At 27.4% G+C, this 10,175-nt stretch overlaps 1 protein-coding gene across 1 annotated transcript; it reads right to left on the bottom strand.

Moving 5' to 3' along the window:
- Positions 1–1,557: 1,557 nt before the first annotated feature.
- LOC114381318 (alcohol dehydrogenase 1-like) lies at positions 1,558–7,915 on the bottom strand. Its single transcript, XM_028340537.1, has 10 exons — positions 7,769–7,915; positions 6,766–6,902; positions 5,536–5,582; positions 3,914–4,239; positions 3,498–3,580; positions 3,335–3,410; positions 3,000–3,061; positions 2,729–2,824; positions 2,460–2,621; positions 1,558–1,917 (listed from the first exon to the last, which is right to left on the bottom strand). The coding sequence occupies exons 1-10, from the start codon at positions 7,800–7,802 to the stop codon at positions 1,801–1,803; spliced, it is 1,140 nt and encodes a 379-aa protein (XP_028196338.1). The 5' UTR covers positions 7,803–7,915; the 3' UTR covers positions 1,558–1,800.
- Positions 7,916–10,175: the final 2,260 nt, after the last annotated feature.

Here is a 10,175-nt window from a genome sequence, read left to right as displayed (position 1 = left end):
CAATTTTTTTATAAGATTGTTTTTAAGTTGTTTTTTAATTAATTACTACTTTTAAAGTAAGTGTTATATATTTAAAAGATAAATTTATTTTTTTCTTTTATAAGGATTGAATAAAAATATTGGTATACATTAATTAATTAGGTGTAAAAGTAATTAAGTAAAAAATTATAAGTCTCAATAAATTTAAGAATAATTTTAGTAAAATAATATAAATTATTAACAAATTTAATACTATTAATTATATTATCAATTTTCTTAAAGAATATAAATTATTTAAAAAGAGAAAGTTAAATATTACAAATGTTATACTTATATTACAAATCAACAAATTCTATAACAATAATAATAGCAAATGAAAAATGTTAATCAACATTCTTAATGCATTTGATGAATAATTTTTTTCTTTCTAATTCATTAATAATGTCCTAAGGAGACTAGTTAGTAAGACCATTAATAATTATCAAGTATCATTTCTTCAATAAAAAAACAAATATATCATTAAAATCAGAAACAAATTAAATAACTCACTTTAAAAATGAAAAAAACAATATACGTAAATCTAAAATAAAAAATTCTACCAAGAAATCAATGTTTACTATTTTATCTGTTCAGATTTCAGAGTCTATTACTCGATCTGTAACACATCTATATTTACAATTTAGGTTTGCTAGATACCTCTATCATCCAAATATAACGGTGTTTTCTATTTTTTAAGTTCAAATTTTTAAATGCTATGCGTTGAGTAATTCACACGAAAGAGAGATATCAAGACCCAATTAAAGTTTAAGTAATTCCTTAGTCTTATGTTTAGGACTTTATTTTTTAAGATCCCAATGATAATAGTAATATATTTCTATATTTAAAAATTAAAAATTACTTGTACTAAATTTGATTAAAAAATAAATTATTTTTCAAAAGTACAGATAATTTATAAATATTATTAAATAATATTTTTTAAATTTAAAATTAACAAAATCTTATTTATATTCTGTTGGAAATTGAAAAATTAAATTTTCCGCAACCATAAGTAAAGGCCCAATATGGCCCAAAAAAGAAGAATTAGCATGAACATGATACTTATCGGACACACTTTGTATCCCTCTCTTTGACATAATTCGAAGACCTTTTAAATATAACCCGGACACAAGTTAAGAAAGTGAGCCAATCTACACTTCGCTAAACACTTTTCAGACTTATTTTATAGAACTTAACTATTGATTTTAAGTTTTAAGAAGTATAAATCATCTTATTGGGATTTTTTTTTCTTTTGTAAAGAATGCATTGTGAAGTATTCTACTTGTGAAGGTCATTAATATATATGCAGTGTCTTGGTGTCTTATCTTTTGGATATTAATAGTTTTGATATTTGTGTTTGTATCGTATTCAGAGAACTGTTCATAGTATTAAAGTCAGTTCTTCATAGATCATACTTTTCTAAAGTAACAAATTATTAATTGCTTTCACCATAATTTTATCCTCAACTACTGTTAAACCAAACACACTACTAATCAAACTGTCAATACCATATAACATAGAAGGGTGAGAGATGCCACTCTATTTTTAAGATAGAAATTAAGATAGATATCATATATCATATATTGCTGAAAATACAACAAAGTTACAAGACAACATTTGCAATAGAAATCACAAAGCCACGACAATGACCAAGAAAGTCATCACCCCCATTACCTCTTTACACACTCATGTAGCATGAATCCAATAACCGAATTACATGCCAAATTTATTCAATTCTCTTTTCACATTACACGCAAACACTGTTCAGCAGAGAACATCATTGATTTACTCTTCCATGCAGATGAGGCACCTTATTCCCTCCCCTTTCAGCATAAGATCAAATGCAGTGTTGATCTCTGAGAATGGGACAGAGTGAGTGATAAATTTGTCCAGCTCCAGCTCCTGCATTATCAGTAACACAGTGTCACTTGATGTACCAAAAAATTAAGCAAGAAAATAGCACTTAAATACATTTAAGTTTTTAACCATAGGACAAAACTTACAGATTCTTAAGTGCAGTTTGTGCTGTTGTCCAATTAGAAATAAAGTTTTACTTCCGTTATTTGTGTAACCCTTTTATGCAAACTTTTAGCACACTAATTACCGAGCTAAAACTCTGATTTTAATTGGAAACCAATATGGTTTCTAAAGAACTGTATTTAAATTTTGTCATTAACGATATCAAAAAATGAAGCAAGAAATTAGCACTTAAACACATTTAACCATAAGGACAAAACTTACATATTCTTAAGTGCAGTGCAGTTTGTGCTGTTCTCCAATTAAAAATAAAGTTTTACTTAGAATATTTGTGTAATCCTTTAGAGCAAACTTTTATTACACACATTAAACTCTAATTCTAATTGAAAAAAAATATAGTTTCTAAAGAACTGTATTTAAGTTTTGTCCTTAAATGATATAAAGATAAAATCTAGCATTGTGATCACCTTGTTGAGGTACTTCTCCACAACACCAGGAATGTCAGTGCGGGGTCTATAGTGACCATAGAAGGTACCCTTAAGAGTTCTCCCTTCCATGAACTTCATAGGATGAGTTTTGAATTCTGCATCCTTCTTTGGCACACTAACAAGGACAGCAGTACCCCAACCCTGAGAAGAAAGCATTTGAAGTTCAAATTTAATAATAAGATTAATAATTGCATACTGATGTAGCCATTAACAAGAATAATAATAGCTCAGGGGTTATAGAAAAATACATCATGAGTGCATTCAAATGCCGAGATTGATGCTTGGATGCTTCCTGTGCATTCAATAGCACGATCTACTCCTCCATTAGTCATTTCAGCAATGACCTTAGTGCAAAATAAAGAATTATTAGTTCTCTTGGATTTAATTAAATTACTTTGTATTGAAAATAAAGAATATTTGAAAGCTGAATAGAAGTAATGAATATCATGAAACTGGAACTATTTGATGAATAGGGAAATTGAACTTAATTAGCTAAATTGTTGTATGATATGAACTAACCTCTTGAACTGGTTTGTTGTGATCTTTCGGGTTCACAAAATCAGTGACCCCAAATTGTTTGGCTGACCAAAAACAATGAAATGGAGATTTTCATGAGTAAGTGCATAGCAATGTAATTAACCATTTAATCTTTTAAAATATGCATAATAATTAAATGAACAAAACTCAGGTGTAATACCTTACGTGTTTTTGGTACTATTCTCTATTTAATTTTGGAGTTTTACCTCAATAATTCAACTTGCTAATTGTCAAGGTAAATCTCTAATATAGATAACAGAATAATATCACAAACACTTTGAGACATCACGTCTAAGTTATGTCCTAATTGAATCTACCTTGTTCAAATCGATTGGTAAGTAAATCAACCCCGATGATTCTAGATGCACCAGAAACCCTTGCCCCTTCACAGGCCTAAAATGCAAATTACAAGGTAAGAACTATGGCCATTATTATAGTCTCTTAATTTATTGAGGGAAAAAGACGAGAAGGATAACATACAGCAAGACCAACAGCTCCTAATCCAAATACAGCAACAGTATTATTAGGCTTTGGCTTTGCAACATTCACAGTAGCCCCAAAACCTGCATGCATGTGTACAAAATTAATATATACATTAGCAGAAGTGTTCAATTTATATGCACTCACATTATAAAGAGTTTTTTTTTTAATTGTAAACTAATAAAAAATCATTCTAAGTATTAACTTCTAAGTATTTTTTTGTTGTTGTAAAAAACAAAAAACTTACCATACATTATGTAAGTTTGCATGCAATGATGATACAAGTGATTTATGATTGGATGATAGTCTAAAAACTCTTTACACGATCATTGCATAATTATTTTCAATCAAAAGAGTAATCAAGATTGTTTGTAACATTTTGTAAAGACTAAGATTCTAAAGAGGATAAAGCAAACCTGTGCAGAATCCACAACTGACAACAGCAACTTTGTCAAGAGGGGCAGCAGGGTTGATCTTGGCGACACATCCTTCATGGAGAACAGTGTATTCACTGAAAGTGGAGGTTCCAACGAAGTGGTAAATAGGTTGTCCATTTTTGGAGAACCTTGTTTTGCCATCACTGAGCATCACTCCTCTGTCAGTGTTGATCCTGAGAAGCTCACACAGGTTGCTCTCTTCAGACTTGCAATAGGTGCATTCACCACACTCCCCAGTGAATATTGGGAGAGCATGGTCACCTGGTTTCAGATGTGTCACACCCTTGCCCACGCTCTCCACAATCCTATAGTTCATTCATTAACACATGACCACAAATTAATGGGTAAAGCATGCACTTTATGCTCATGTAAGCACAACCAAATAAATTACTTACAATATTTATAGAGTTTAATGATCATGCACCAATAATATAAAATAATTTTATATTATTATTCAATCTCAAATCATTATTAATATGACTTTTAAAGTAGAGAAAAAAGATTACATTAACAATATAAAATAATTTTACATTATTTTCCAATCACAAATTATCATTTATATGACTTTTAAAGTAATTATAATAAAAATCAATAATCTTACATACATGATAAATTGTAATTGGATGATGGTGTAAAACTATTTTAAACCATGAGTGCATAACTATTTTTCTGATATTTATACATTGATTGATGATGGTTTTTTCTTTACTTTTTTTTTAATCTAACTATATATTGATTTGGTTTGTTGGGTTTTAAACATTTTATATCAAGGGAATTTAACCCAAGAGAATCTGTCAAAAGCAAATGAAATTTGAGAAAGTAGAATGTATACTCAAGGTATCAAGCCCATAATTAATCTTGAAGGAAAAATGTTAAGAAATTTTTTATGTATCATATGAACACTTTTAGGAGTTTTTTTTTTTTGCGGGAGGGGGGGGGGGGGGGGTGCAATTTCCCTATTCCGGAATCTTTTTACTGTTAATTTTAAGAAAAGGATGTCTAAATTTAAAGTTCAATTTTGATATATAATCATAGTAAAAAAATTACACAATTAATAAATTACGAATCATTTTAAATATGCTTTTAATATAAAATTCATTAATTTATGACCTGAACTTTAAATGTTCTAATTAAATTCCTAGATTTATTGGAACTTTGAATCGTACAGATATCTGGTGAATTTTTTATCATGGCCTGCACTATATTATAGTTGAAGTCGAATCACTTACTCCAGAACTCTTGATGAATTAGGTAAAAAGTATGAATTGAATTTGGTTTCCAGATTTATCATATGTTTTAAAAAAAAAATGTTGCAAAATCTATTTTAGCAGTTAGTTATGTGATGTGAAACCCTTTTGTACACATTTATCATCATGTGCTTTTCTATTTTTTATTTTTATATTATGTTGGACTCTTAATAGGCATCATAGATCGCCTTGCCAAGTGTCAATATTCTTTTATTAAATTTACTTAATAAGTTTTAAAGTGGAACTAGTTTGTACCCACATAAAATAGAGTTATTTAATCAATTATCAGTTGAAAATATTTTTTTTTCAAAAGTAACATACCCTAAGCTCCTTTCAAAAAGAAAAAAAACATACCCCGAAGCTTCGTGGCCTAAGATACGAGGAAACAGCGGAGTCTGGCCCTGTAAAGCAAAAACGACAAAGCATGAATGCTAGGCCTCAAGGAACATCGATAGTCGATTCATAACTCAAAGTATTTATGAAGTAAGATTTGGTGCATGAATAAATTTTATTTTATTTTAAAATTATTTTTTATGAAAATAAAGGAAAATATTTTTTTTTCAAAATTAAATTGATCGTAATATTCAATTTTATATTAAAATTAAGCATGATCAAGTTTTGAAAGAATGAATCCTAATACTCACATAGGAAGAATCTTCCCATTGATAAAGGTCAAAGATGTTTTGAAGGGTGTATCGTACAAATCAATACTAAATTTGCATGTGTCGATTTGCCGCGTTTTTAAATCACTCTGGCCATAAAAGATGGGTCCATGTATTAAAAGATTTCAGTTTTTTTATAACAAAAGTGAGATCAATTTTATTAATTGTCTCCTTTGATTTCGAGAAATTAATTTTGGGATCGATGTGCATAGAGGAAAATAAATAAATAAAGATAATAGGTTTAGATAATTTTTCAATCGCTGTAATATAGCTTGCTTTCCTTTTGGTTCTATTAAATTCGTTTGTTTTGTCTTTGTTATTAATTTTTTTTAAAATTTTAGTTTCTGGCTAATAAATGATGACATGATAAATAAAAATTGAAAAATGATGTTTAATAAATAAAAGGTATTAAAATGTATAAATATTTCAAGAGATTTCCCAAAACACTTGTCACTTTTCCTTTCCTTGTAAAGCAGGTAAAATACACAAATAGGACACATGTCTTATATTATTTTGGAAAGAGACTCGTTGAAATTGTACATGTAACATTTGTACGGCTTCCGTTTTGCTTAGATTGTTTTGCAGAAGAGATCAAGAGACTCATTGGAATATTCGAGTTAGGTCTTAAATCTTAATCATCTCATCATAGAGACTAAAACCAGAGTAATTAAATTAAAAAAAGATAAAATAATTAAAATTTATGTTTTAGATTTATCAATAAAAAATATTTATTGTTGGTTTTTATAAAGTAAAAAATCACACATATATTGATAAAAATATAATATATGTTGACGTAAAAGTTTAACATATAACTTTTTTTTAAATAAAAAAATTCTTTTTAAGTTTACCTCCCTCTCACTATTGCATTGCCTCGATAGTCCTGAGTAAAAATGTTAATTATTAGTATATATATACTATATACCTTAGCATCCCACCAGTAAACATCTGTACGGCAAAGGGAGTTGAAGAGGATCTTCAAACGCACTTCACCTTTCTGGGGTGGTGCCACTTCTATGGTTTCTATCGATAGTGGCTTCCCTGCTTCCCATGCCACCGCAGCTGCATGCATTTTCACACAAAACAAACAAGGCACAACCAATATACCATAAGAAATATAAAATAAATAAACTGGAAACTTTTCAAAAATGAACTCCAAATCAGAGAAAGAGTAAACTCTTACTTTACTTCTTAATTTCAAATTATAGCTATCATTTTGCCTTATTTATAACTTGAAAGACAATTTTCAATGATGGTTGAAATGGTTTTTCAATAAAGTTGATTGATCATAATATAAATGATGCTTAGAAATATCAGGAACAAAGAGTCCTTTTCAGTATAATTATAGCTAGGTAGGATTAGTTTTGTTTTTATTTGATCCTGTAAAAGTTTCTGTTTAATATTAACATTTTTTCTCTTTTTTTATCAGTTCAAAATTATAGTACATTCTCCAACAGATAACTTTTTGTCAATTATGAGAATTTTTTTTACTAATATTAAAACTATTATACATAATTTAATTGTAATACATTATCAGTGTAGTTTTTTATATTAATTATTTAATCATACGTTGCTACAAAATTAAAAAATATTGGAATTTTATAATAATTATTTAAAAAAAATCATATATAAAATAATTTTTAATTAGTTGATAATATAAATTTCTTATATGTAATAATATCTCAAATTAACCTCAAACTATTAGCTCAACAATAAAGACTAGGTATAAAAAAATAAAAAATATAAAAGACCAAAATAAAACAAAAAGTTAGAGCATTAGAGTGAAATAAAAAAGAATGAACAATAAAGTAATAAATTTGCCATTATGATATGCCGTACAAGAAAAAATGACAATGCAAACTATGGCAACTGAAGCACATTCAACATTCAAGAAATTAAGCAGAGATGGAGAATGATGCATGTCTCACCTCTGCACTTGATGACCTGACCAGCTGTAGACATGGCTTCAACAAGATTCCACGAGGAATTTAATTAATTATTTGATAATAACTTGATGAGAATGAGATGATTCGGACTTTAGAGATTATGCCATTATTTATAGTGGGGAAAAAATTTTGAGTTTTGTGTACGGAAAATCACTATATATTGAAAGGGATGCGCGTTATGCGAGCGACAATTGTTGGTCCATCAAGCCATGAAAATGGATAAGTATTGTGAAGGACGATTTAAATTTAAGTAAAGTTTCAATAGATAAGATAGAATGTATTTTAGCATATTTAAAGTTATAAAAAAAATTATGCAAATTAAATTCATTCAGTGTATATATACTATCAATGTGAAGATTCAAAATCAGCATTACATTGTTTTGAGTAAAACTGAGAGCGTATCTTTTAAGAAAAAACAAAATAGTTCAGAGGATATATAGATCTCACCAAAGATTATCCATTAAAAAAATTAACTATTATGACTCTGATATCATGTTACTAATCCATGGATCAAAGAGATAAAAATCAAAATGCACAGTAAAGAAGTGAGAAAAAGTTAAAAACTGAAAAAATGAATTTACTCAAATGAGAGAATATTAGTTATCATAGTAAAGTCTTTAGCATATATATATATATATATATATATATATATATATATATATATATATATATATATTAATAAATTTATTATACATAATCATAAAATTCTTTATTTTGTCAATGTATTCTAATAAATTCTAAAAAATATAAATTGGAGGAAAAATATATAAGATCGTAAATAATAATAATAATAATAATAATAATAATAATAATAATAATAATAATAATAATAACAATAATAATAAAACATGTATTATTTTACCGGGAAGCAAATATTAAGAAATCAAATTTGCTCTAAACAAAGTGTGTTTTAATTTACTCTTATATTATAAATATGAATCTTCATCCTTGAACGATAGTAGTCTCAAGAGTTATTACTGAGTGAAAACATTTAGGTTGTATTTGTTACCTGCGATAGAAGACAGGTTTTGGTAAATGATGATCAATGGAGAAATAAAAATGAGTGAGGTGGTCCCATTCTGCAACATGCAGTCATCTTTGCAGTTTCAAAAAAATATTAATGGGATAAAAAGTCTGTTCTATCCTCTTAAATCTCTACTTTCATGTGAGACCAACTTTGGTATTTTTGTTATTTCATAATATAAAACAATTTTACAATATTATTTTCTTAAACCAAACAAATCAACGTTCAATTTTATTTCTACTCTAATACTCTCTTTTTCAAATTATTTCTCCTCAATTATATTTTATACTTGATTTTCTTATTCATTTATAATTTCTATCTATCATTTTCATCCTTATTTTCTAAATTTAATTTCAATAATTTTAAAATTAATTTATTAATAATTAAAAATAATATTATATCACAATATAAATTATTTATCATAAATTTAAAATATAATTTATATTTTAAAAATAATTGTTTATTATAAACTTTAATGTATAAAAATAAACATTTATTATGTTCATTAGACTAAAATACTAGTTTAATATAAGTCCAAATATGGTTTTAATACTTATTAAATACCACAAATCTTCTGTTTGATAATACCTTGATTTTCTCATTTTTAAAAATATAATTTAGTTTTTATGATTTTTTTTCCTATATAATTTTTCTGTTAAGTTTTTGTTTATTTTGTCTCTTAAGTGTTTTTGTGATTTCACAAAAATTTAGAAGGAGAGTATGTTTAAAGAGAGTAAATAAAAATAGTGTAATATTTATGCATTGATGGTTTAAATAGTTTTGTATTTACATTTAATCACAAATCATTATTTGAATTACTTTAACATGATTATGTTAAAAGTTAACAAACTTATCCTACATAATATATTGTGATTAGATAATTGTATAATTTTTTGGTAAAATTGTATTTTTGGTCCCCCAGTTTATCTTTAGCTTCGGATTTGGTCCCTCAATAATTTAATTCACAAATTTGGTCCCCTATTTTGTAAAATCGTGTAATGTTGGTCCCCAGGCCACAATTGGACGTTGACCGTTAACAAGTGATGTTAACGGTCACGTGTCACGTTCTTATTAAATGATGACTGACACGTGTCATGTTATGATTGATCAATGAAAACAACAATTCATTTCATATTTCATAAAGTTGACATCCAATCAGAACATGACACGTGTCAGTCATCATCCAATAAAAATGTGACACGAGATCGTTAACATCACTTGTTAACGGTCAACGTCCATTGTGGCCTAGGGACCAACATTGCACGATTTTACAAAATAAGAGACCAAATTTGAGAATGAAATTACTGAGGGACCAAATTCGAAACTAAAGATAAATTGAGGGACCAAATTTATAATTTTGCCTAA

This window comes from Glycine soja, chromosome 13 (assembly GCF_004193775.1).
Source record: "Glycine soja cultivar W05 chromosome 13, ASM419377v2, whole genome shotgun sequence".
NCBI classification, from domain to species: domain Eukaryota; kingdom Viridiplantae; phylum Streptophyta; class Magnoliopsida; order Fabales; family Fabaceae; genus Glycine; species Glycine soja.
The sequence above is the reverse complement of the archived record's forward strand: the minus strand, read 5'-3'. Positions and strand labels throughout refer to the sequence as shown.